At 46.4% G+C, this 27,611-nt stretch overlaps 4 protein-coding genes across 4 annotated transcripts in view; 2 read left to right on the plus strand and 2 right to left on the minus strand.

Annotated features, from left to right (window-relative positions):
• The window catches only part of LOC104915937 (mas-related G-protein coupled receptor member H-like), a 1,316-nt gene extending 406 nt beyond the window's left edge, over positions 1–910 (plus strand). The window contains 1 exon segment of the mRNA XM_031557569.1: positions 1–910. This exon segment is cut by the window's left edge and continues 20 nt beyond it. Within this exon segment, the coding sequence (XP_031413429.1) occupies positions 1–485 (485 nt within the window). The 3' untranslated portion in view covers positions 486–910.
• A 646-nt stretch (positions 911–1,556) lies between these two features.
• On the minus strand, positions 1,557–3,114 carry LOC104915938 (proto-oncogene Mas-like). Its single transcript, XM_010726902.2, has 2 exons — positions 2,839–3,114; positions 1,557–2,625 (listed from the first exon to the last, which is right to left on the minus strand). Exons 1-2 carry the CDS (start codon positions 2,911–2,913, stop codon positions 1,654–1,656), a joined length of 1,047 nt encoding a protein of 348 aa, XP_010725204.1. The 5' UTR covers positions 2,914–3,114; the 3' UTR covers positions 1,557–1,653.
• A 3,469-nt stretch (positions 3,115–6,583) lies between these two features.
• LOC104915939 (mas-related G-protein coupled receptor member B4-like) lies at positions 6,584–9,527 on the plus strand. The gene is made up of 2 exons (XM_010726903.3): positions 6,584–6,866; positions 7,406–9,527. The coding sequence occupies exon 2, from the start codon at positions 7,443–7,445 to the stop codon at positions 8,430–8,432; it is 990 nt and encodes a 329-aa protein (XP_010725205.1). The 5' UTR covers positions 6,584–6,866; positions 7,406–7,442; the 3' UTR covers positions 8,433–9,527.
• Positions 9,528–18,420: 8,893 nt separating this feature from the next.
• On the minus strand, positions 18,421–23,734 carry LOC100538436 (proto-oncogene Mas-like). Its single transcript, XM_010726904.3, has 2 exons — positions 23,509–23,734; positions 18,421–19,841 (listed from the first exon to the last, which is right to left on the minus strand). The coding sequence occupies exon 2, from the start codon at positions 19,818–19,820 to the stop codon at positions 18,867–18,869; it is 954 nt and encodes a 317-aa protein (XP_010725206.1). The 5' UTR covers positions 19,821–19,841; positions 23,509–23,734; the 3' UTR covers positions 18,421–18,866.
• Positions 23,735–27,611: the final 3,877 nt, after the last annotated feature.

Consider the following 27,611-nt stretch of genomic DNA (forward strand, 5'->3'; position numbering starts at 1 on the left):
ACCTGTCAGCCGTGGTGTGTGCCCTGCTCTGGGTCCTCTCCATCGCTGTCATTGCCATGGTGACATCCCTGTGCCTATCCCACCAGCAAGAGCAGTGCCGCCTGGCACTCATTGCCATGTACATCCTCAACTTCCTCCTTTTTGCCCCATCCATGGTCATTTCCAACGCAATCCTGCTCATTAAGGTGCTGTGCAGCTCCAGGCAGCACCAGCACAGGAGGCTCTACATCGTCATCTTTCTCACAGTCCTCTTCTTCCTCCTCTTTGGAGTCCCTCTCAGCGTCTGGAATTTCATGCAGCATTTCAGCTCTGACCCACTTGGGCATCACCAGGTGGTTTTCCTGCTCGCCTGCATCAACAGCAGCATCAATCCCTTCATCTATGTGCTGGTGGGTGGCGGCAGGAGGCACTGCTCTTTGGCATCCCTCCAGGTTGCTTTCCAGAGGGTCTTCGAGGAGACTGCGGTCACTGTGATCTCCGCCTGAGAGCCTACTGCGATTGTGCTGGCCACAGTCCCCATCTTAGCTGCGTGCCCACACTCACATGGGCAGGCCTGCAGTCACCCTCCCATGGCTGCATATCAGGATGTGTCTTTGCATGGTCATTATTTTACCCCTACCCTGTCTCATTCCACTCCTTTTTTGTCTCCATTCTACCCCCAAATGTTCCACCCTTCCCATCCCTGTCTCATCCCATTCCTATCCCTGTCTCAGTCCCTGTCCTTGACCTGCCCCCATGTCTGTCCCCATTTTCATCCTCATCTCCACCCCATTCTTGTCCCCATTCTGTCATGTACTGTCCCATTCCCTCTTCTCCCAATTCCCATTCCCATCCCAATAGCTGTTCCTTCCTTGCTATCCCAATTCCTGTCCTACTCGGTCCCATCCTGGTCCACGTTCCATCCCATCCCATCCTCATCCCCATACCCATCCCGATCTAATTCCCATCCCATCCCCACCCTCACTCTCATCGCCGTCTCATCCCCACCCCTTCCACAACCCCACTCCGGTCCCGTTCCGTTCCCTCGTTCTCCAGCCCCGGCCGATGCGGAGCGCGGTGCTCTGCTGCCCTCCAGCGTGGAAAGTGTAGAACGCTGCTGCCCTTCAGTTGCTGCTGCCGTCCCGAGGAATACCGACCGCTTTGCAGCACTTTGCGGAGGATCTGCCGTCCCCGGGCTCCACTCCGCTGCGGGCATCTCCAGGTCTGCCCCCCAATAAAGCTGCTGCTCTGCCACTGACTCTCATTCTTCTGCATGGCTGGGGGTGGAGGGCGCGTTGGGATTCTCTGGTCACGAGAGTGGGGACAGGCACGCGGGTGGCTGGCACCACAATTGGGCTGGGATGTGCACATGGTGTCTGCTGTCAGCAGGAGGAAGCACGGCTGGGGAAGGGCTGACCAGGGGTTGGGGGACGGGGGCTTAGGACACTGAATGTGTTTCATCCTCTTGCATGTGGGTCAGTCCTTCCCAAAAGGCATAGAAGTTGGGAGTAGCACCTCAGGGACATCACAGCTGCACCATCACACACCCAAGGACGCAGCGAGAGAGTGATATACCAGGATACAAGGCAGATATTTATTGATCATGCTCCCCAGGAACTCCCCCTTACTCCCCCACCCCCCAGGGTTCTCCTAACGTAAAGCAGTGGAAAGGCTTCAAGGGCCTGAGCTCAAAGTGTGCATTATGGAGTTGTTGCTGCCCACGCCATCATCACCCAGCTCCTCGAAGACCCTCTGGAAAGCAACCTGGAGGGATGCCAAAGAGTAGTGCCTCCTGCCGCCACCCACCAGCACATAGATGAAGGGGTTGATGCTGCTGTTGATGCAGGCGAGCAGGAAAACCACCTGGTGATGCCCAAGTGGGTCAGAGCTGAAATGCTGCATGAAATTCCAGACGCTGAGAGGGACTCCAAAGAGGAGGAAGAAGAGGACTGTGAGAAAGATGACGATGTAGAGCCTCCTGTGCTGGTGCTGCCTGGAGCTGCACAGCACCTTAATGAGCAGGATTGCGTTGGAAATGACCATGGATGGGGCAAAAAGGAGGAAGTTGAGGATGTACATGGCAATGAGTGCCAGGCGGCACTGCTCTTGCTGGTGGGATAGGCACAGGGATGTCACCATGGCAATGACAGCGATGGAGAGGACCCAGAGCAGGGCACACACCACGGCTGACAGGTACTGGGGACGGTGGCAGTGGATCCTGCCAGAGCAGAAGGCAGACACACACCTCTCAATGCTGATGGCCGCCAGCAGATACATGCCCATGTTGTGGGCAAATAGTGAGAGCAGGAGAAGTGATACGAGGTGCTTCACTAAGATGGGCAGCGTGGAGCAGGAGAGGTCTTTCAGAAGGTTGAGGAGGGTGTAGGTGAGCATGAAGAGCAGGAAGGTGAAGTCGGACATGGCCAGGTTGAGGACATAGACGGTGACGGGGTTCCTGCGGATGCGGCAGCTGAGCAACCAGAAGACGGCCCCGTTACCCACCAGCCCACACAGGCTGATGAGCAGCGTGGCCCCATCCACAGCCACATCAAAGACATCCATCTCACACATGTTCTCTCCAGCAGCTATTGGCAGTGCAGGGGATGGGGTGGTGTGGCTGGGTTCCATGGCATGAGGTGGTCCCGGCTGTGGGCAGAGCGGGGCAACAGTGAGACTCTGAGAGATAGCAGGATGGGGTGGGGAGAAGAGCAGAGGCACAGGGAAGAGAGAGGGCAGGGCACTTCCTGGGGCTGCAGCAACGCAGAGGTAGAGCCCCGAAGTGCTTGTGGACCCTGGGAGAGCAGGGAGGGAGTGAGAAAAGGAGAATGGGAAAGGACGAGGGAAAACATCACACTTAACTGTAAGTTTTATGAAGCTGCTGCGTTGCACTGCCCTTCCATCCATGCTTGGGCAGACTGGTGTCAGTTTCAGCATCTCATGCTCCCTTTGGATCCATATCCTGAAGCGGATCCCCTCAGGCCACTCGTACAATGAAGAATGCTCCCCAGTCTCTTGAATGTCTCTGGTCTCCCCTTGTCTCTTCACCTTGGCTCCCCTGTGCCGTGCACACCAGCTCCCCCAGGCACGGCAGAGTCTCGACAGTATCAAGAAATGTTTTGTAACCACCAATGCGTCAGAGCTCTGCTTCCTTGTTTTTATTTATCTTGGCTTTTTTTTTTTTTTTGGTTCTTCCCACAAAGGAAGTGGCTTTTGCCAGAAACCATGAAAGCAGACATTTGTGAATTGCTCCTCAGGAATTTCTGATTAAACACACTTCTTCCTGTACAGTGACTGACACCTGTGAGACCCTTCGTTCTGCTTCACATTTCACCGTTCCTCATAAGGCTGTTACTGCTGTGATGCTGGCAGTGATGATGATGCCTGTGAGTGTGGCAGGGTGGTGGAGTACTTCTTAGAAACTCTTCTGGGAAGAGAAGGATTGTTGCAAAAAATTTCTGCAGAAATACACCACCAGAGGGGAACCAAGAATGACCGTTTGTTGTCAGTCTAATTCAGGCACTAACAATCAATAGCAACCAAGCAGCACTTCACAGATCCCATTGGTTATTGATAGTGCCCCTTAATGACACAGGTACTCAGAAGAATGCCTTCTCTGATGCTGTGCTCTGTTGGAATTCTCTGCATAGACTTTTCTTGAAAAAAAACAAAAGGGACAGGATTTCTGGAGCTTAATTTCAGACAGCTGGAGGCACAAGAAGTTTTGTTGTAGGCTGGAGGAAGTGCATTTTATCTTGTAGGCATTTAGCTTTTCCCTTTTGGAAAAGGGGAATTCTCAAATTGCTTGGTAAGGTTTTGCAGCCAACATGGAGCTTTCCTCCAGATGTCCATTTTTGCCCTCATAAAGTAAAAGAATCAGGCAACGTCCTCCTGTGTCACACGGAAAAGCCTCCAGCCTCTTGCTGGCACCGCTGTGTTCTGTGTGCTCCTCCACGGCCAAGATGGGGCTGGGAACATGCCGAGGGGAATTTGGAGTGGATGGGGCGGAGGGGCTTGTGGTCAAGGGAGGGACATCTGGGTAGGGATATGAGAGATTCAGAGACAGCAACAGCGACTGCTGCGAGATTTGGCAGCACAGTTGCTCACATAGCCAAATCAGAGCTCTGCATGAAGATCCTTGATCTTCACTTGGGCTACCTAAGAAGCCCGAGGGGAAAGGATCTCTGCTTGCTACAACTCTGCTGAAATTCTTCAAAACTTTGTCCCAGGTTCTCACAGTGAGATGGGTCTCAACCAGGTGCTGCTGCAGGTGGAGGAGTGCAAGTGATGGCAGTCCTGCAGAAACCACTCCCACGGTGCGTTGGGTATTGCAGCAAGAGGAATTTGGATTAATTAAATTCAGTTCATTCATAAGTTCATGTGATTTGGAGGTTAGTCCAGCTGGCTCTGGATGTGGAAGGGCCAGTAAAAGTCATACTCCAGCTTTGCTTTCTGCTCTTCATTTCTCCCTGGGCTTGCTGTTAGCCTCCTGGCAGAGGAGTCAAGGTGGGGTTGTCCAGAGAAAGGTGCTCGATGGTACTGCTGGGATGGGAGCCTTTCTAATGCAGGGACGTGTTGCTACAAACAAGGAAGCAAAGCAAACCTGGAGTCCTACAGGGTAGACATATAATCATGGAATCATAGAACCATTAATGCTGGAAAGGACCTCTAAGGTCATCATATCCAGTTGTTAACCCATCCCCACAACTCATAGAATCATGGAATTATTATGGCCACAAAAGACCACTGCCATCCCCAGGTCCAACCTCAACCCATCCCCACCATACAAATAATCCATGTCCCTCTGTGCCACATCTCCACACTTCTTGAAGACCTCCAGGGACAGTGACTCCACCAAGCCTTTCCCACCAGCCCTGCAGGGGAGCAGGTGCCTCATGCTTGGTCCTTCTCTTGGGATGTTCATAGGGAAGGGATCCTCAGTCCACCTTGGGGATGTGGAGCAGTGAGGAGAAGGATCACAGAATCTCCAACTGAGGCTGGAGACACCTCTAGGTCACCTGCCCCAACTCCTATCCCAGCAGGGCCAGCCAGGGCAGGGGGCTCAGGCCCAGGTTTTGGTGGCTTTTGAAGACCCCACGACCCCACGGACTGAATAACCAGAGGAGCACAGCACTGAGAGTCACTGCTTTCCCTTTCCCTAGATGAGCAGGAGACTGCAAGGAGGAGGAGAGACCCACATCCTTACACCACGGCCTCACCACCTGTGGAGATTATGGGGATGGATACAATGGGATCAGATGCTTTCCAGCCCATTTTTCCCAAATGTCACTGGTAATATCATGCTGCTTTTCTGCCTGTGTGGGCCATCCTCTGGCTTCTCAGCTTTCACATGCAGTAGGAACTCCTTTTCTGCCTACACCCTGAATCTGGCTGTTGTGGATGCCTGCTTTCTCTTCTGCATGTCAGTGTTCCTTGCCTCTATGTGCAACCTGCTCTGGGCCCTCACCTGTGTGCTCTCCATGCTTGTGTACTTTATGTGAGATTTGGGTCACTCCAAAGGCTGCTGAGTTGTTCTTGCAACTTTGTGCTTTCTCAGTTTCTGCTTTTTTGGCCTCTTTATGGTGGAACAGAGTGATCCTGTCATTAAGTTTATGTTTAGTTCATGGCAGAACCGCTCAGGGAGGCTGTATGCTGTCATCTTGGTGACCCTGACCTATCATGGAAGTTAGAACAAGATGATCTTTGAGGTCCCTTGTAACCCAAGCTATTCTATGGTTCTATTCTATGATTTTATGATCTTCATCACTGTTTTCTTCTTCCTACTCTTTACCATCCCACTTAGTGTACACTTTCTCAACTTCTTTGTCTACACTAGTTTCATATTTGACATCTGCCTGCTGCTGGCCTCCATCAACAGCAGCATCAATTCAGCTATTTACGTGCTGGTTGGGAACTACAGAAGCAGAGCATCCTCTGCCTTCATCCTCACAATACCAGAGGAAAGGATGGAGAGGGACATAAGGGACATTTTCAGCTCCATCTGGCTTGGTGTCCGCTTGCACCACTGGCAGAGGACACCCACCTCTTTCAGGCTGACCAGAGCTGGCAACATCATTCAGCAACCAAATCTTTACACTGTCACAGGGTTTATCCGGGGAGGCAGGAGGGGACAGGCAAAGAAACAAACTGCTGCAAAGGCAGCACCCACGAGGGAGAGAGGGAGAGATCTCAGCAGAAAGCCATGCACGCTCTTCAGTGCAGCAGGAGCTCTCTGAATTTCACAGGCATTGCGGCCACCCTCAGCAGGGCTCATCTCACTGAACTTTGCTGTCCTGGGAAGGCTTGGTTAGCTCCTGTGCACACAGCAGAATGCTGTTGGAAAGTGCCAAATGTCACCGTGAAGTTGTGGCACATCAGTGTCGAACCTAGTTTGGAATCAGACAGAAGTTCTGCAGCAATGCCAAGATGGTAGCACAGGATCCTAAAGATCACCTCCTGGACAGGCTCCTCCAGTTCAAAGATATGGCCATTTTAGGAACGGGGTTGCTTCAAAGTAAAATGAAAGAGGAACCTGATGGAGAGACAATCCGCTTCTCCCATAGGTCTGGCTTCTGAGATTTGTTAGTCATTTCCTGTATGACGATTATAACCAGAACCCTAATACCATCAAATGCAATGAAATAGTTTTCTTTTTTATCCTTTTTTTCGAGAATCCCTGAGAACATGACAAACATGCTTTGTGGAAGGACCCAAGAAAGATGCTGATGGGTGCTGCACAGGCTCTCGAGGACGTGCTTGTGTCCAGTTTCCAAATGGGAGTTTGGGGAAACCTTGTGTGAAGATCCCATTGTGAGTGTAACAGCTGGCAAGATGATCTGAGCCTGCAGCACATCTGCTCCCGTGAAGCTCTCCAGGCTGCGACAAGAAAGGTCAGACTTTTCTGGGTTATTTTTTCCAGCCTAATCAGTGTCTCCCTTTGTTGGTTTTGAATATGTTGATCAATTTGCATCATATCTGAATGGAGAAGGATATTGGGAGCTACAAATCTGGTGGTAAAAGGTGGTAGGGGAATACAGACGTGGGTGACTTACTGAAGGAACCCAGCAGCTGAGTATTATCAATTGTAACATTATGCACCTGAGAGTCCATATCAGATCCATTCCCAAGGCGCTTCTCTCTTTGACATCTCCAGGGACAATCCCATCATCTTGTTATTGCCCTCCTTCAGACCTGTCTCATCCAGAGCCAGGAAGAAGGCATCTCCCTTGCTTTCAGTCTTCACCTCATATGCACTCCTGTGCAAGGCATGTCATATCCACCTCCTCTCAACCCCCTTCCGTCCCTTCTGTCTCTCATTTCTCTTTGTGCTTCTCCATGTGAAAGATAGGTCACAGTTACAACAATCTGAAAATCCTTCTACAAGAGGTCATCAGATTTTCTAACACACCTCTGTCTCTCTTCCCTCCAGCTGTGTGAGAGGAAGCTGGAGCAGCAGCGGTTTCACAATGAGCATGCCGTTCCCCACCACAGGAAGAGCCAGCCCTGCTTGCTGGAGCCAGCCCAGCATGATAGCTTACAGCAGAGCTTGGCACCATGGGCTGCTGAGGCAAGCTGGCTCCTATGAGGATGACTATGACCAGACCTTCTGTGAAGCCAGTGCTTTGAGCAAAGTCCCTCTCACAGTGCTCATCTGCATTTGTGGGCTGGTGGGCAATGGGGTCATCCTCTGGCTACTCAGAACTCGCATCTGCAGAAACTTCATCACCGTCTACATCTTCAACCTGGCCATGGCTGACTTCACCTTCTTGTTCTCCATCGTCATTGCCCTCATAATATTTTATGGCCCACAGAGCTTTTGTCACAGTCTGGGCTCACAGGATATAATCACAGTGTTGAACATGGCCATCACCTTTGCTTTCATCTCTGGTGTCTACCTCATGGCAGCCCTGGGTGCCAGGACCTGCCTATCTGCCCTCCCACAGCCCCTCTGCCCTTGCCAGAGCTCCTGGAGCTTGCCAGCACTCCTGTGTGCCCTGCTCTGGGCCCTTGCCCTCTTGCTCACTGTGACCCTCTATTTCTCCCCACTGATGCTAGTTGCCTTTGTCTTCAGCTACCTCTTGTCGGTGCTTATCCTAATTTTTTCTGGTTTAGCCCTCTTTGCCAAGCTCTTCTGCTGCTCATGGCAATATCCGCCAAGGAAGCTCTGCATTGCGGTCTTGCTTGCTGTCATCTCCTTCCCCTTCTTCACTGCTGACTTCACTTACTGGCTCTTGTTAAGGCTGTTTGATTTTTCAGTTCTTGCTTTTGACACCTCCCTCCTATTCGCATGTATGAACAGCAGTATTAAACCTGTCCTTTACTTTCTTGCTGGCTGCTGTATGAAGAAGTTCACAGTCTCTGTCAGGGTTGCTTGCCAGAGAGCTTTTGAAGAGGTAATGGAGCCAGAAAATGTAGGTGAAACTTCCCAAGAAAGCACAGTGGAAATGGATGTTTAATCCATTTGAACCTTTTGCTTGGAATCTTTTGCTTTGAATCTGGCCTATCCAGCAGGGCTGAGCTGTCTATGTTTCAAAAGGAGCTTGTGCTACTCTGTGTGCTACTAAAGCAGAGCCACGGAGGCTCTCAGTTCCTCATGGTGCTTTGCCTTGGGGCATCTGCTGAAGGGTTGAGTGCTGCTGGGTATGAGGGTCTGGGCAAAAACCTTCTGCTTGCATCTCCATCGTGTGTGCAAAGACTGTGTGGAGACCTCCCATTCAGCTCTTGAACAGACAAGTGAGGCCAAAGAACCTCTGCACCAGCAGCATGAAGCCTCTTTTAGGATGTTTCCAGCTCTTTGGACAAAGTTTTTGTGGACATATTGAAAAGAGAAACATGTCTTAAAATCCTTGGAGCTGTTTTCCTGCAAAGACACTCTCCTCGCAGTTAAGAGCGTGAAAAGAATGGATCATACTTACATTACCTACTCCACACTACTGAATTATATTAAATTACTTATGGGACATACTTGCACAGATTTGCTGTTTGTAAAATGTCATTGGTTTGCTGGGGTGCGTTGCACATGCCTGGGGCTGCCTGGTCCGTCAGAGCAGATCCTCTGTCTTCTCCAGGCAGAGGCTCGGTAGCAAAGTAAAGCTTTCTTTATGCAGCCACCAGCTGTGCAGTTCTCTGCATGTGAATAAGCCCTATAGACCCCAAGCTATGCAGGTTATGAGTGAGGACACAGTTTGTCTCATCCAAAGACAGGCCAAGTGAAACAGGTGCCCCCCTGCTGCAGAGCCATCTCCCTGTCACAGGGACATAATCTCTGCTGCCAGCCTCGAGGGACCCTGCCGGGCAGGTAACCACTCCTGGAGCACAATGCCTTATCTCCACACCTGACTGCCTGAAAATATCTGGAAACACCAGGGCTTTTTTGAGCAATTCGTACAGAAATCATGATTTTAAAAATGTTATCCATGCAAAACAACTCTGGGAAAGGCCAGCAGGATTTTTGATTTGCAAATCAAACCTGTTTAGCTGCATTCAAATCTTTCTGATCGATGTTTCCCGTTTTTACTTGTTCTTTTTCCCACTAATATGCACCTTAGGCAAGAAGCTACATATATATATATATATATATATATATTTCTGACTGATTACTGTCACCTTGTTCTCTGTTTTGGTAAAGATACACAGCCTCTTTTGCTGTCAGGGCAAGGAGCTGTGCCTACAATTGATGGAGGTTTATTTGTAATGACAGAGGCAGGGGAGGAGAAGCAGGCACTGTGTCACAGCAGGAATGCTGACACTTCTCTTGCCTCTGGGAATGGCATCCAGCAGCACTCTTCCTAATGCTTAAGAGGGACACAGCTCTGCCCAGCCTGGGGCATGAAGGCTGCTAAAGTGACTTCTCCATGGGATCTTTTAATGTTGCACTGAAATCATGGCTGAGTTACTTGTGTATTGTCCTTACTTTAGGAACAAAACACCACGGGAATTATGAGGTGTACTAAAAGAACATTACTTTAATGCTACAAAACAAAGACTGTTAAAGATGCCAGAAAGAAAGCAGATAGACAAAGTTCTGGTAGAAGTTTATTTCAAGTCAGATAATAATTTAGGTTGCTTCTTATGAAATATACCTGGTTATCAACAGAGAAAACTCTGCGACAAGCTGCCCCCCCAGCCCCAACTCCTGCCATGCACTGGTTACCCCCCACTAGCTCAGGCTGCCCAGGACCCCATCCAGCCTGGCCTTGGGCACCTCCAGCAATCCCATTATGTCCTCCATCTTCATCTTCCTGTGGGATTCAGTGTTCTGATATGCACAGCTTGTGATGGAAGAATTCCCCAGCTCTCTACTTTGCTAGCTTTACAGCCTGTTTCACCGAGGAGATGGTGGGGATGAGGCCTGGCAAGAGGAAGGCAGAATGGTGAAAGTGAGATGAGCAAGGAATCATTAACAGCAGGGGCAAAATAGCAGAAACCCCTTAGAAGTCTCTAGCATCCTGTGGCTGTAATGCTCCTTCTACTCATCATTCCACAGATGTGGAACCACTCCCAGCCATGCCAACCCTTTTCCTGGCCCCCAGGTTCCATCAGACCCACGCCCTGCACCTGGGTTGCCAGCAGAACCTCCTCAGCAGCAGCCAAGAAGGCAGAGGCCTGCTCTTGTCTCAGCTTGCTTTGAGAAATCACCAGTGTTCAAATATATAACAGCACAAGGGCTTTGCCCATGCCTCTAATTGTGCTCTTAACATGTATGAGATTCTATTTTGTTGGGTATATCGTGCTGCAAGTGTGCTTTTATCTACAAATGGTTCCTGTCTCGCATTGCATCCTTTCGCATTGCAGGGGCTGTCGTCTTCATGGCTTATATTCTCTCTCATGTGTTTTCCATCTTCTGAATCCTTTTTTTGAGAGTTATTGCCTGTTTTTAATCCCCAATAACGAGATCCTCCAAGGATATCTTCTGATTTTGCATACTGAACACACAATAAGGAACCTGGTCCAGAGTCACTTCGAGGAGAGCCAGTCCTGAGACCACAGGTAGACTTGAAACAAGGCTAGAGCAAGACAGTGAATGGTGGTGGAGGTGGGGATTCAAGCAGGTACAGCTCCTTCACAGCTCAGGCAAAGCCTGGGTGCTCTGACCTAACACTAGCTGTCGCTCATGGCCCTGTGGTCGGGGTGAATGGAAGCGGTCAGAGAATAAAGGCCAGCTGTTGCCATCAGGACCGTGGAAGGGGGAATCAGAGGGCCTCAAACTGGACAAGTTAATGTGCTGTGATGTTCACCATAGTCTATTGTTCTGGCATGTAATGTATTGATCTGCAAATCCGGCCCTAGATCTTCCTGGCCTGGGACATGTCTTTCACAGACCTCTTACTCTCTGCTCAAACAGCCCAGCCTGCATTGTCTGTCCTTGGCATTATGCTCCTCTTCCTTAACCTCCAAACAGAAGACTCTGCTTGCCCGTGGTTCAGAAAATTCTGTTGTTTTGTCACTATACCTAACTTAGCTGCAGTACACGCCAGAAAGTATGCCAAAACTCTGCCCCCATGAAAGCAGGAGAAAGTCTTCCACCAGTGGGTGCACACACCAACAACCAGCAACCCCCACATGGCAAGTCAAAGCTGTGGATGGGAAGAGGAAAAGGAAGGGGGTGGGTGACAGCAGTGTGATGAGTTTGTGAGGTGAGCCTCCTGACACAGCCTCTTGGCACAGGTCTGCTCTGCAGGATGAAGTAAAATGGGGTGTTCTGGCAGCTCTTGTCACCTGACAGACCTGGCCCTGTGATAAGCCGTGAGGGAGGTAGGAGGCTGGGGTCGGGCAAGTGGGAGATGCTGCCCGGCCAGGGATGGAGCTGGAGCCTGTCCAAGGCACAGCACGGGTTGAGGTCCTGCCCTGCCTGGCTGGGGCTGATGAGGGAGTGTGGGTAGAGATGGCGAGTGTTGGGAGCTCCGATGCTCCTCACTTGCCTCCCCTTTCTTGTCTCCTCTGGTGGGAGAGGGATGAGGCACACCCCAGCTTCACCACGGCAGAGACCACTTCAGCAGGCTTCATGCTGAACTACACCATTTCTGGGTACACAGACTCTTTTGAAAATACCACGTCAGAATGCTTCACACTGAATTATGAATATAAGCAATTTAGGTGTCTGTATGGAGATTTCTTTCTATGGACTTGTGGATAACGTGACAGTCATGCGACTCCTGTTCTTTCATGTGAAGAAGAAGCCATTCACTGTTTACACTCTAAACCTGGCCGTTGCTGACTTCTCTCTGCTCCTCCTCTTTTCTCTGCTCATGTTGTTAACTTTGAGCATAACCATCTGTTCTCTCTTTAACAACATTTTTTTTCCTATATGAAAATTTACATTACAGTTGGCATTAATCCAACCTGTCCTTGTTCATCAAACTCCAGTGCAATTTTCGGAGATGGCACCCAGGGAAACTTTACATTGCTGTCCTGATCAACTTGATCTTTTTTATCGTTTTCATTATTCCTTTCAGCGTGGAACCTTGCAGATAGACTGCAATTGTTTCCCAAATGCATCTCTCTGCTGCTGGCAATGCTAAACAGCAGCATCAATCCTGTCATTTACTTCCTGGTGCAGTGCTGCTGGCAGCGTTGCTCCCTGTGCTCAGTGACCGCTGCCCTGTGCAGAGTGAAGAGAAAGCAACCACTGAGGAGGGGAGCCCTGCACCTGAGGACAAAGTGGCTTAGATACAGTGTGAAACACTGCTGGTGAGGAGGCCTGGAGACGCAGAGCCAAATTGGCAGTCTGTGGGCTGTTGGGGAGACACAGCTGGAGCTCAATGGGAGGTTGTGTGGCACGGTGCTGCTGGTGCTGCCCAGCCAGGCTCTGTCCATATGAATGGGCTGTATTCCCCATCGAAATGACCCTCCTTGCCCTGTGAATAAACTTTGACTCCTTGTGGTCAGCAGGTGAGTTTCATGGTCTTTGCGATGATCTGCTGAGGGAGAATATACATGTAATCCCTGGGGGATCGCAGGACATCTCTGCTATTCAAGCAAGGAAGGGTTCTTCAAAAAGGATTGCACAAATGGGCAAATCAATGGATCAGAGTGGGAAACAAGAGTAGAGAAGCGGGGTAGAGAAGAAGACATGGGGTAATATTACAATTTAGGGGATGGAAAGGAGGGAGAGAGAAGGAGAGAGAAAGAGAGAGAAGAGGCAGAAAGAGAGGGAGAAAGAGAGCATGTGAAAGGAGAAAAAACAGAAACAGTGAATTGTCCCCATGGTGCAGATGAATAAGATTTGGTGAGACAAGAATCTCTAATAGATAAAACTCCATTTTCAGCCCTTTCCAATCTTCATATGCAATCTGTGAAGTGACCTGCCTGGGCCATTCGACGAGAGGCAGTGGGTGAAGTCCTGATGCTGTCATACATCCACATGCTGCTGATTTCTCAGTGTGGAGGGTCTCCTGGTCCAGCACGAGGTACAGGAAGTGGAACTCAGCAAGGCAGAGCTGGTGGGTAGGGGAAAGAAAACGGAAGGAGTGATAGTGAGGAGATGTGGGCAGAGATGGCAAGTGTTGGGAGCACCAATATCCCTCATCTGTTTTTTCTTCCTTGTTTCTCATGGGAAGTGGTGGGAGTGGGATGAAAGAGCCAACCAGAGCAGCAGCTTCACCATAGCAGAGATCACTTCAACAGACTCCTCTCTTTTCAATGATTCCTTGAATGCTGTGGGGACAGGGGTATGGAGCAGCTCTTCTGATGAATGACAAGCTTTGCTGGTTGACTTATCTCTGTTTAGGTGGGGTGCTTGGCTCTGTGGCTTGATGATGCATTTGGTGGCTGTATGGCTCCTGGTCTTTCATGCAAAGAACAGCCCCTTCGCTGTCTGTATCCTGACTCTGGCCATCACTACCTTTGATCCGATCCTCTTTTGTTTTGCTTACCATTTGCAGTGTGAGATTTTTGTTTGATTGAAGTTCCCAGATTTGATTTTCACTGTAGTTCATCTCATGCTTCTCTTTTGTCCCTTTAACAGCGTGTACCTCCTGAAAGCAGGGTGGAGTGATGTTTTTCTGTGCTCTTCTAAGTCTGTACTGATGCCACCACCACAATCACTTGTGAGGCATCATGTGGGGGTGCTCAGGGCTTTTCCACCTGCTTAACTTCTATTTGCAGTAATTTTTACCTAACGTCTGTCTATGGTGACACACAGCTTTGTGGCCACCATCTCAGGCTCCTGCAAAGACTTCTAGTGATGCAGATGCCATGTACTGGGGAGCAGAAATGTCCAGGCAGGGGTCAGATGGGAGCAGCAGGGCCTAGAGATGCTGAACCCTTGCAGGCAGCTCAGGCAGAGGGAGGGTCCCCATGCCCTCATCCCAGTATAATAAATTCTTGTTCCCTTTGGTCAATAAATAAGTCTTTGTGGTTCTCTGGGGGCATCTATATCTCCCTAATTGAATCTAGGTATAAAGAGAAAGTATCTCTGGACCTTGTATTATTCACCTCCAGAGAGCAAGAACAGCTATTAAATACTAGACTAACACAGCTGGAATCAGCTGCTATAAAAGAAAATTCACTTTTCTGACATTTTTCACCCCACAGTGACTTGAAGGTTTTTCCTGTGTCTAATATAAAAAATTATTCACCTGGCTCAGACTCCATTTCTTGTTTTCATTCTTCCCTTTGTGTCTTTTCATTACGATTTGCCTTATCCTTAGTGCTGCCTTTGACAGTCATTTACATGTTATTTTCTCTCCCTCACATTGTGCAAAGAGCATTCCTGGTGCCACATACGCCATTTGGTTATACCAGAGTTCTTATGATGGCACCAGCCACGAAGCCAGGTATTTAAAGATCCTTCGATTGGTTTCCATTTCCTTACCCAATACAGGAGGCAGAGAAGAAAAGATGATCTATGCATTAAACTCCTTCAGCTGTCATTCCAAGGCCATGAAGTCCCTTTTTATAGCCCTTGATCCACATCTCTCCCTATATGGAAAAGCAGTAAGGGGACGTGGTCTGCTGGCTTTACTAGGCTAGGTAGTTTCCTGGTGATGTTCCTCACTTGAGCCCCAGGAAGGCAGCAGACTCATCTAAGAAGAGGGTCTGCTTGGCATGTTGGTCATTCCCAGGCTTTGTGGCCTTGGACAGCTGGCTTTTGAGGAGCATATACTTAAAGCTAGCATGATGTAAGATGCTGAGGAGGGGACAAAATCATGCAAGAATTTGGAGAGATGGGAATCAGCCAAGTGTAGAATAAGTGCAGAGGAAAAAGAATAAGACTACCTAACAGAAAAGAACGAAAAGTAAGTGGAATATTGCTACTTAGAATAATAGGAGATGGGCAGGCGTGGCTGTACAGTGACTGTGCATGCATGTATGCCTATGAGAGGGGCCAGAAAATGGTACAACAGAGAGACAGAGCACCAGAAACCATGTAGATGGTGAGGAATTGGTCAACTTAGTCCTCAAATGCTTATCTGTGCAGCTGAATTGAGCTCTCAAAGAATCTGGCATCTATAATTTGCTTCAGGCTGTCTTTCTCTTAGTTTCTAATTTATCCCATTGGATTTTTGGGAAGGTGAAGATGTTTCTATCTTTGGGTTTCATTGTGTGTTCTTTAGTGCAAGCACAGCAGAGCAGGTTCTGACAGGAAGGAATGCGTTTACTGCATGGAATAGGATAGAGTGAAGTCAGCAGCAACTGAAAAAGGGGTTCTTCTATGTTGTGAGGCAAAGCCATGTTTCTGCTCTGGTTGCTCTTAGATCAGGTGGGGAGCAAATCACCTCCCAGAAATTCCATCACTAGCACTGTGCTGGTATACATCTTGAATCTTTGGAAGGCTTTTTATGCATTTGTACTAGGGCCAAATGCTCTTAAGGTAGGGATGTATAAACAAGCAGCCAAAAAGAGATAGAAGAAATTCTCAGAGGAATGGAATTTGTTTCATTTTGTCTTTCCTGTGAAATCAGATTTGACTGGGATTAGATTAGTCTAAGAGAAAGTATACATTTTACCAACTTTTCCTTCAAAATGCACTTCCTCTGCAGTGCCCCACCCCAACATACTGTCACTGACACCATGTACAGCAAAAGAAGGTGATGACAATGCCTTCAAATGAGATACAGGCAACACAGAGCAATAACAGGTAACAAAGAAGGAAGATTGGCTCATCCTTTCCAACGACCAGTGATAGCTCAAGAGAAATACAATCTCTATGCAGAGAGATGCTACTCCCTCCACTGCCAGCCCTTAGATGAAGGTGAGAAGGGGTGGATCCAGGGCTCCATTTCTTCCAGTCACTCAGGTGCATTGTTTGCACCCGAGCTCCCTGGGTTAGCCAGGCCTTCTCACCTGGTGCTCAACCACTGGTTCAGGCTTTGACCTAGTAATTCCACTGCACCCCACAAAAAACAATGGCTCATCCCAATGGGGTGAGGAAGAGAGAGTTCTAACAATGTATTTGTGCAAGTTGTGGGATGGATAGGTGTTGGCTCCAGAGGGACAAGTCACCCTCAGGCTCCAGGGGCCATACTACAAGGAAGCAATGGCCTTCCTCTGCTTTCACATTCAAGAGTCGCCTTTGAGCAGATCTGACCCACATTTTGTGATGCAATTACTTGACTTTGTCATCTCTATTAGCTAAAACCAAGCAGAGTTTGGTGTCAAGCTGTGTCTTTTATACACAACTTCTTGCCTGCAGACACTTACTTTGAAATGCTGTCTCTATTCTGGGTAGGGCTGAGTGACTATGTTAAGCTTTTAAAGCATACAACTTGTAGGGCCTGAGGTGGGGTTTTTGAAACGTTCTCACCAGCAAGCCTGTTTGCACTGTTTTACCACCCCTGCTCTCCTTTTCACCTGATCCCAAGTTGCTCTGTGGGTTGTGAGACACTACTTGGCTGTGAGCTTATGAAACCCTAAATAGCGCAAAAGAAAACTGTCTAGAGGTATTGCCTCTCCTCCTGCCCCCAGTTAGCTGATTCTGACTCTCCTCCTTCAAACAGGACCACATAGCCTTCTCCCTACTTGCTTCTCCTTCCTTCCTGTGGCATTGTTATGCTTTCCATTGTGTTAGTTCAGGGTGGAAAATCCTGCGAAGGATGTCCATTTCCTTGCTGATTCTATCACTGACTTCTGGACCAAAGAGAAGCACTGCAAATATCTGCAGATGCCACCTCTGAGAATGCCTGTCTCATACCATGCACTCATACCATGCATGGTGGAGGGTGCCTCCAGTTGTCATTTACATACAAGCATCACCTTTTAAACATCCAAGGGAAAAGTTAGAAAGTGTGTTTGCTCTGAATGGCACTTGTATTCATGATGGGTACGTGTAGGGATGGAAAGTTTTTCACAGTGTACATTCCATAAGTTTTCATCAGTTCCATAAGTTTCATTCAGTTGATGACTTCTTCTGAGAAGATAAATATTTAGTTTTTAACAGAGCTTGTTTTCCATTTAAAAAAAAAAAAGGCTTGGAATATTTTAATAATAAAGGAAAGGAAATGAGCTGAGCATCTTCTCTTGAGCATCTTCTCTCCCAATGATAAAATCATTACAGATATTGAAAAGAATACATTTTAACATGCTTTCAGATAAATGGACGGTCTCTTCCCCCCATCAGTAGAAGTCAGAAGAAAAGAAAATATCACTAAAAACAACTGATGACATAGGTCTGGTCTGAATCAACTATATATATGATGCAGAAAAAAGGCATTAAAAATTTAAGAATAGTAGAAATGAGACTCAATTTTCAGCTTTCAGAAACTGTAAACAGGAAGTAAAAAGCAACCATAGACGCTGGGGTGACCACTATTTTTAAGTGGTATTTTTCAGTATTTAAAAAAAAGGCAAATGAACAGAGAAAAGGGAATAGATAGTAGAAGAATGCAGCTTCCCTTAAGAAACTATTTGCAGATGAGCGTACAAAGAGGAAATCAGCAAGCTTTCTCATAGAAAATGTCTTGTATTATCTTATTCTATTGATTTAGGTTAAAAGAGCAAATATTATGTGGAGTGATAGTCTAACATTTCAAACAATCACATCTTACGTGTCCAGTCATTGGGTCTGAAAAGAACTGGTTGCAAATTTCTGATATGCACTTATCTTCTATTTTCTGTTTTATTATTTTTTTCCCTTTCTTTGAACTTATTTCTTCCAGTAGGTTAAGACGTGTTGGATGCCATGTTCTTATCATCTGTGAAGGGAAGAAATAACAACACAATTCTTGCTGCAGTTAAATGCAGTAACTTTTGTGCTATGTTGGAGAAAGCTAAAATGATACACAACTCTGACTCTGTATTTACTTGAAATGCAAGAAAACAGTGCATGCAATACAGTGCATGAAGTTGCAAGGCAAGTTGGAAGGGGATGGAGCTCTTTTCTACTACATTACATCCATAGTGTGGAACGCTTCTAATAAGTAATAACTATTAACTAATTAACAGAGACTTCCAGAACATGAAGCATTTCACTATTTGAAATGCTCACATTAGAAAGCAAAGAATCATTCACCCTATGAACCACAAAAATTGCATATGTTGCTGATGTACAAAAAATTAAGGGAGTTGGACTCTCTTCAGGGAATTTCTTATCTGATTTCAACAGGAAGATCATAGATTCGCCCTCATCTTCAGAGATCTGTGTAAAAAAAGTGACTAAATATTAATGCTCTGAAAAACAGAACTTAATATTGAGTGGTAAACTGAGCAGGATTCCTGTGATGAAATGCAGCCATCAAGACATTTTGCCTTATCATTCAATGGCTGCTAAAAAGAAGTGCAGTCCTAATGTGGGTAGAGCTTCAAATAATTAATGAGAGGGCAAGTGTTCAGAATGGAGACTGTTAAGGTTGGGTGGGAGGGACCTCCAGCAGTACCTCAGATTTCTTCAGCTCAGTGAACAATCACCTCTCATATCCAGAGCACTACTACTGAGTGGGCACAGAAAGATATTAGGAGGACATAGTTATTGTGTCTCGGGTATCCCGTTCTTCTTTGTCATCTGCTGAATCTTCAAAGGCCCTTTGGAATGCCAGCCTGAGGGTGAACTTGATTCTCCGGTCCCTGTAGCTCCCCACAAGGAAGTAAATGACAGGGTTGAGACTGCTGTTCACACAGGACAGCACAAAGCCGATCTCGGGTGAATAGAGGAATTTGTAGCCCAAGAAGTCAAAGAGGATGAGGACGCTGAGAGGCACAGCAAAAATGAGGAAGAAGAGCACGGTGAGCATGATGACAGTGAAGAGCCGTCCTGTTCGGAAGTTCTGGGAGCTGCACTTGACTCTGAGGAAGAGGGTCAGGCTGAAGAACAGCATGAGGGGTGTGCAGACCAGGAAATCCAAGACACCTATGGCAATGAGCAGCATCCAGCAGCTGCCAGAGGGGTGCATGGAGCACAGAATATAGCCAACCATGTTCAGTAGCAGAGAAAGGCCCCAGAGCAAGCCAGAGATGATGGCAGACAAGTGCTTTGGGCGGTGGCTTCGGCACCAGACTGGGCAGAGGACAGAGAGGCACCTTTCAATGCTGATGGCTGTTAGGAGATACAAGCCAGTCCCATACATGAAAAGATCCAGGAAGAGGAATATCCCAAACTGTACCCCTACATTGAACTGCATCAGATACTGGACAGTCTCAATGGCGATGCAGAGGAGATAGCCAAAGTCAGCGGCAGCCAGGTTTAGGATGTAGAGAGTGAAATGGTTTCTGCGGATGCGGAAGCCAAGGTACCATAGAACCATGCCATTTCCCACCATCCCACAGATGGCACTGATGAGGCAGAAGCTCTCCATGAACTTGAGGACGGCATATGATAGCTCTGACTTTCCTGCAGCACTGCTGTGATTAGCTCCTTGAGCCTGGTTGTCTGTGTCTGGGAGGAAGAATGGTGTAGTTGATGCACTCATGTTGGGTGACTTTGCACACACCTGTGGGCAGAGATGAGAGAGGTGGTAACTCGTGAGTTTCTCTCATGATAACCCGATGGTGTTTCTGGATTCATCCCAGTTCTCTGTAGCCAGAGCTAGATGCCAGAGGGATAGAGGGCAGAGTTTTAAGGTACTTCTCAAAATGTCGTATTTCAGGCCAAATTCCATACAGCATGTAGGGAAATTTAAACCACATGTTTGTCACTCCTTTGTTTTAATTCACTTCTGAGGACTTTTTCCAGTGGAAAATATGTGTTTTTAAAAAAGAGCATCTCAGGTTAATCGTGCTGTAATGTGCCTCTTTTTGTTGCCTGAGTAAAAGAAGAACCCAGTGTTAACAAATATGTCACAAGTGTCATAGCATCATGCTGCTAGGATTAGGTGAGATAAGTTTTATCAGAAGTATGTAAAATTTGCAGGCAGTCTATGTACAACTTTAAGCAGTGTTACAGCTCATTGAGGTTTGCCCTATGCATAATGCACAGAAAACATGATAGAGACTACTACCATCTATATTGTAGATGACTGATTTTGATTTTAATAAGGTGTAGTTCATTGTAACAGATTTGTTCCCTTGGGCTGTGGATATCAACAATAAGCAGTTCATCCTGACAGTCAGCCTTTAATTTTCTTAGAGAAATTATAAGAACCATACATGGGACTAAGCATCTGACCCTCACAGGACACTGTGACACTCACAGGAATTTGTAGAATCACAGAACCACAGAATGGTTGGGTTGGAAGGGACCTCAGAGCCCCTCCAGACATAACCCCTGCCCATGGGCTAGCTGCACCCCACCAGCTTAGGCTGTGCAGGGCACCATCCAGCTTGGCCTTGGGCACCTCCAGGGATGGGGCATACACAACCTCCCTGTGCATTCTGTGCCTCACAACCTTCTGTGTAAAGGATTTCTTCCTCACATCTAACCTAAATTTCCTATATTTTAGTTTAAAACAAATCCCATTTGTTCTATCACCATCTGCCCCTGTGAAAGGTCGGTCCTTCTCCTGCTTATAAGCTACTCTGAAGTACTGGAAGGCAGCAGCAAGGTCTCCCCAAAGTCTTCTATTCAGGTTGAACAAGCCTGGCTCTTCCTCAGTCTGTCTCCATAGGATAGCTGCTCCAGCACTCTGAGCATCCTCGTGGCCCTCCTCTGGACTTGGTCCAAGACCTTGGTCCAGGTGAGGGCCCAGTGCTGAACACAGTACACTGGAAGCAGAGCAGAGAGGGAGAATCAGCTCCCTCACCCTGCAGGGCATTCTGCTTTTGATACATCCCAGGATGTTGTTGGCTTTCTGTGCCAGCTCACACTGAAATTATGGCTTAACAATTTAGTTCACCCCATTCTTTGGGGCTGTTCACCCTACTCCTTCCCCTGTGATATTGGGATCTAAATGAAAATTTTACAAAACACCAAAAACACCAAAACAAATCAACCAACCCCCAACCCAAATACTGCAGCTTTTTTTCTTTATCTCCACCAGCTCTTAAATCAGACACAGGAAGGTGGAGAAGTGCATTGAAAGACAGCTGCAAAGAGAGGAACAAGTCAAAGTGGGGAGGTCCGGGAAAAGGTGAATCATTGGACTTTCACAAACGGTCTCTTCCCTCTTTGTAAAATGCCATGATGTACTTGCAGATTACTTATGCAGGCAAAGTGTGATGAACAAAATCATTTTTGCTTCATCTTACCACTCCAGACATATTGCCTTCAGTACTGTGTGGACAGAGGCAAGATAAATGCATGCTGCAGAAGGATTCTTCACCCAGCTGATGGCCTGGATAGAGGACACAATCTTGCTTCATTATTCTGTAGCAGGTACAAATACCAGCAATGCTTGGTTGGGATTTCTGCTGGGGCCTTTACACCTAGCATTCTCTATTAGAAATACAAGTATCTCACTTAATGCAACCCCTAAATTTTCCATTTGAATTAATGGAGGTTGATAAGCACCTCCGGGAGTCATGTATGTAGTCTCAAGATAGGTGTCTCGGGGAGTCATGCAGTCAGCTGCCTATCTTTGCTGACAGCAAACGTAGAGCGCCACCTTCAATGAGAGGATGAATGTGTGGACAAGACAGCCAAAGGGAGCTGATCTTTGCCACAGCTTGCAGGATTTGAAATCTTTAGTGCTTTCTGAAAGCAGAGAACTTCACACACTGCACAGTATTCTTCTGCAGGACGCTGGATATTGCCATCCTCATCTATGTGTATGACAACCTGTGCTTCTAGTGGGAGATCCATGGTCTCTAAAGAAAGAGTTTAAATACATACTGACAGGGGTTGTGGAAAACAAAAAGCATAATCTAAAGCACAGAACCTCTGTTTTAGCACAGTGCGTTTTGCAGCAGGTCTGTAAGCCCTGTGTGGAACACCCCTGAGAAAAAAAATCTACTTTCCTTACCTGGAGAGGGCAGCAAACTGCCTGACCAGCAGCACTACCAAAGCTGCCTCCTCCCTGAACATCCATAGCATGCAAATGGAAAAGACATGGCCTCCTAACATCGTGAATTTCCTTTCTATCTGTCTCAAAGGAAAAATCATCAGACCTTGACTCACAGCAGAAAGCAGCTGAAACAGCCTCTAATTCTGTGAACCGAGTCTGTTATAAGGAGAAAGGAAGACCCATTGTTAACTGTGTTCCTGGTCTTTATATGACCCAAAGCAGCACCCTCGTCTTCCGCAATCTATCTCATGTGACCTGAAGCAAATTTCTAACTGATTTGTAGAGGACCTAAACATTTAAGTTTCATTGGGCTCTGTTTGATCCCAGTCCCAACTTCGGACCTGGTGCCCCCATTAGGAAAGCAGTCATTCAACCTCCCTCCGTAGTCACCTCCGGAAGGTAGTACATCCCCTCCTGCAGAGCTGTGTCTGTCTGTGCTGTGGGCAGGTGACCTACTAAATTAATATATTGGTACTTAAGCTAATATATTGACCCCTACTGTTAAGCCAGCCTATATCATCTCCTACCATTAGCATAAAGACTGTCAGGTACAGGTACTAGATGCAATTAATGCCCTGTGAACAGATGAAAAAACATCAGTAATTTTGCACTCTGCTGTTATGGAAATTAAGACATCCTTCTTTGACTGTGGGAAAGAACATCCAAAAATTCACTTAGAGTTCTCACATCTCTATTCTATTCTATGAAATTTGTTCATGGAAGCCTGAATCAAACAACAGCTAAGCAGAGTCTAGCTGAACATTTTCTTTCCTGGGATTAAGCATCCTGCCTGTGGTTTATGTGCTGAGCAGCATGCAGTTCTTGTGGCAGATGTCAGTTAGGAAAGATACTGCAAAAACCATTAACACAAAGTTATGCACTTGTGTTTTCTTGGCTAACCTTAAGAGATCATCTAAGATGAAATCTGCTAATGTCTTTGAATAGAGCCTCTAATTTAAAGAGATGCATTTATAGTAATATGATAGCACTTGTTCATGGAAAGGTGTTCCTAGAATGAGGCCTTTCCCTATTGTGAAAATAATGAGGACAATCACACACCTATAGTCAGTTTCTAACCAGCAGGAGAGGGGAAATATTTGATTTCCTCTCTGCCATTTTTTTCTCCTCCCTTCTCATTAACCATCTCTCCAAAAGCATGATAAAAAGCATTAGACAGACAGAGTGCAATGGCAAAGACAACCATTTAGGAATTTCTCACCTTTTTATGGATTCTTTGGAACTTCAGTGACTGATTTGCAACAGCCACCTGGTGTGGGAAAATTCCCTGGTGCCAGGGAAAATTACAACCTGAATTCTGTGATGTGTGGTCCAGATACAACACTCATGTTACTGCTCATGTCTGCACTGTAGTACTGGGCTATTTAAACACTACCTAAAAAGCTGTGGTCTGTTCAATTTGCTAAGAACCAGCCAATCACTCTTGGGGAAATATCTTGTTAGTTGTGTGTGGTCACTTAGATTTGAACTTCTTCCCCTTTCCCTCTGCACGGAACCTGTTACTGTCATGGATTTGGAAATGATTTTATTACCACTTCTCCCTTCTCCTTCGAGTCTAACAAATTATGAAAGCAAGAACTGTCTGTCCAAAATTATACTTAGCCTTATGCACCGATGCTTCATTTTCCATTTGAATCTTCAAAATACTGCACTTTCAGTCCATGCAAAAAATGCCTTACTACTGCTCTGGGGAACACAGGTTGAGAAATTTTCAGTCCTCTTCTATAATGCCTGCTACTCATTTCACAACTTCCCCCTGCACAGCTTGTCATTCTCCAAGGGCACATTGTCAAACATATCAAATTTTCTTTAACACACCCTTCTGACCCCCAGCCTCTAGTTTAGTCCCTACTGCTTCACACAGCCTCTCCAGGAGGAGGGTCCATCCAACCTCCATAGCCTCACCACACCTTCAGAGCCACAGTGGCAGACTCTCTAGAGTGATGCCTTTAGTATTCAAAACCTGCTTCCGATGTCACCAACTCTTCAAATGCAGCTTCAAACTCCACGGTATTACCTGCCACTTCTGTCTTTTGGTTCAGTCCTTCACCGCTCCTCAGGCACTTCTGATTGCACAGACTCCAACCTCATGCCTTTTGTTTCTAGTTTCAGTTTCCCCCTGCTCACCATCATGATCACATCTCTTCCTCACCTTGTGCTTCTCAGTGCTCAAGACATTTCAACAAAACACAGTGTTTTCCTCGTTAGTTTTTCTTTCGCTCACTCTCTTCTGAATCATTAATTGCTTTGCCAGTGGGACTGGTGGTGTTTGTTTCCAGTTCTGCTCTAGCTTGGAAGGATTCCATTTGTTTCTTTTCCACTGTGTACAGCACAGCCTGTTGCACTGTTTTTGTCCTGTTTGCTGTAGAAAACCTGTGTGAGTGATAAGTTAAAAGGAGAGAAAAGGAGAGAGGAAGGAAGGGAGAGATAACAATTTGATTAGAAATCAATATCATGTTGTTCTTAGTGATCTTTTTTTTCCCCTAGATATATGCTAGAAAAAGAAGTATCCATGCAAATTTTACTCCTCTTGAATATTTTTCACCTATTCTTAGTACAAATGTAAGCACAAGAAAAGTCCCTTACTTTCCCCACTTCCTCTCGAGTTTGTGGGTTTGAGAGTAATCTTGGGCTTTCTCCATTTCAGTGTTTCCTGAGGATGCTTGATCTATGATGGTGGTTTGTTTCTTTTTTTTGGCCTGCACAGGAGTTTCTGGTTATGCTGTAACTTTAAGATGCACTACAGAATTTGAATAAACTGAATAATTTCATATCATTCTCTGCTCAGAGATCACCTGCACAGTATCAGGGAGAATTGATGTTGGTTTCATTGGTCAAGATTTGCAAAGGTGAATATTAATAGCAGTTGACCTGAGAACGTCATCAAACTAAAATGCATCCTATATAACTGATAATTTACTTTTAAGAGTGTCTATTTTTGGTTAAATACTGTGAAGATGTACTGCTTTCTGGGCAGTGGGAAAAAAAGGGTGCTGTGAAGGACTCCAATTTAGCCTTTCTGCTCATAGAGCAGACAACCATCTAGATAAGTTTCATCCAGCAGATGTGAACACGTGGCAATATCCCCCATAAGAAAGGAATAATGATTCATACTGTGCTGGAACAGACTATTTGAACTGATCCTTTCATTCTTCCTTCCTCACCAGGTAGCACTGCTGAGATTTAACACAAGATAAATACTGAAGTCATATATGACTAAACAAATTGTTTGCTGTTTTCTCCATGGGATACAGCTTCCCTGACATCATTTATTAGCCCATGGCATCGCAATTTTTTTCAAGATGTATACATATAAGAGAGACTTTTTTTTCCTGGAATAGTTTCATTTCCCCTCTAAACATCAATTCAAAGATTATTTGTAACTATAAAATAAATCAGCATTCCAAGTAATATTTCTAAGTACTCTTGAAGATACTATTTTTGCAAGTACTGTATTCACTTGGTCTAAAGTGAGAGAAGGTATCCAGCATGACCCATTCTGTATCCTGGTTGTGACTGAGATGAACACACTAGCCTTGCTTTAGCACAACAACCATAGAGCCAGTCCTTCAAAATTCTAGAGGGCCAGGATGGAGAAAGGGAGGACAGAGCACTACTGTCTCAATACACTTACAGTTACTCTAATTGAAGTTTCCTTCAAGGAGGATTAAATACCTAGGGAAAAAAGAAATTGGAAAGCAATCACTTTGTAGCTTAATAGCAATCCTATATATTTCATATCCTGCATGCACTTCTGGTGTAGAATTCATTATTAATAATGACATCAGTGATGAATCATGTATCTTTATTATTCCATGCACATAGGCTGTGTTTTTCATATGGCTACCCAACTGATAAGCATGGGGAATGCAAGCAGTGCAAAGGAATTCATTACTAAGGGCCTCTCAGAAAGTCAAGGTGTGCAGAAAGTACACTCTGTGATTTTCCTTTTCCTCTATACAGCTAGAATGGCAGGAAATATTATCACTGTGATTAGCAGTCAACATCTGAACTCCCTCATGTATTTCTTCCCCTGCTGCTTATCTTTTCCCAGAATGATTTCCAATTTCCTTGTTGAAAATAAAACTAACCCTTCTGTGGGCTGCAGAGCATAGATGTTTGGGGTTATCCTTCTTTGCACGGAGATCTTTATCCTCGCAATGATGGCTTATGATTGCTAAATGGCCAACTGAAGATCTTTCCACCACCCTCATGACTGGGAATGCATGTGGCCAAGAGGTGATTGTCTCAAAGGTAGGAGGCTTTATACACTCCAGCATGCAGACTCTTATTACCACTCAGCTCACCCTTCTGTGGCCCCAACAAATCTGACCACTACTTATGTGATGTCCACCCCCCTACTACAACTGGCCTGTGCTGGCGTCTACCCTCTGAGCACCACTGTTCTTGTCAACAGCAGAGTGATAGCTCTGCACCATTTCTTCATCCTCTTTGTGCCTTACAGTGCCATCCTGGCTTCCTTGAGTAATCAAACACCCAAAGAGGGGCACAAGACACTTTCCACCTATAGGTCCCACATCACTGTGGTGATTCTGTTCTTTGGGCCATGCACATTCACACATGCAACCAGTAGTCTTCCAGAGGACAAGGTCATGGCACTGTTTGATGCTTTCATCACACCTATGCTGAACCCTCCCATCTATGCACTGATAAAGAATGAGTAAGAAGTGCCATGGGAAAGCTGTGGAGTAGAAAAGTGGGAAGTGAAAAGGGAAGGGTATAGAACTGTGGTTTCCAAAGGATCAGAGAAAATCAAGCAACTCTCACCATAATTTATTTTCTGAGAATTACCCCCCCAAAATGACTTTCATATAAAAGCTTCCTGTTAGCTCTCACTGATGGTTCATCTTTTGATTTGAAGGACATTGTAAATTCTATGACAAGTTGAAATTTCCTTTCTGTTCTCTTGTCAATGAGCAGAGGCCTACGCCCGGGGCTCCTGAGCACCAAATGAAAGACCAGCAAATAAATAAATACTATCAAAAATACCGAAAAGGCTGTCCAGCTTGAACATCCCATTTGTTAGAGCTCTCCCAGGTAGACATTCCACCTCCTCTGTCAGTCATTCAGCTGGGGAATAGAGAACTGAGGTCACTGACAGCATTGGAACATGCTGCCCAAAGGGGCTATGGAGTCTCTGCCTCTGGACATAGTCCAAAATCCATACGGTCCTAAAGTGTGACCTACTTAGGAACTTGCTTCAGTAGGGCAGTTGGACTCTGTGATCGACAGAGCTCCCTTCCAATCCCCTACAATTCTGCAACTCTGTGATCTGCTGCTAGG

This window comes from Meleagris gallopavo, unplaced genomic scaffold (genome assembly GCF_000146605.3).
Source record: "Meleagris gallopavo isolate NT-WF06-2002-E0010 breed Aviagen turkey brand Nicholas breeding stock unplaced genomic scaffold, Turkey_5.1 ChrUn_random_7180001860529, whole genome shotgun sequence".
NCBI classification, from domain to species: Eukaryota; Metazoa; Chordata; class Aves; order Galliformes; family Phasianidae; genus Meleagris; species Meleagris gallopavo.

Bases quoted from the DNA above. Each gene is read 5' to 3' on its own strand.
- LOC100538436 (XM_010726904.3), bottom strand. From the start codon at position 19,820: ATGAGTGCATCAACTACACCATTCTTCCTCCCAGACACAGACAACCAG.
- LOC104915938 (XM_010726902.2), bottom strand. From the start codon at position 2,913: ATGCTGAAACTGACACCAGTCTGCCCAAGCATGGATGGAAGGGCAGTG. The intron at 2,626-2,838 runs GTTAAGTGTGAT...CTCTGCCCACAG, and splicing joins GCAGCTTCATAAAACTTACA to CCGGGACCACCTCATGCCAT.
- LOC104915939 (XM_010726903.3), top strand. From the start codon at position 7,443: ATGAGCATGCCGTTCCCCACCACAGGAAGAGCCAGCCCTGCTTGCTGG.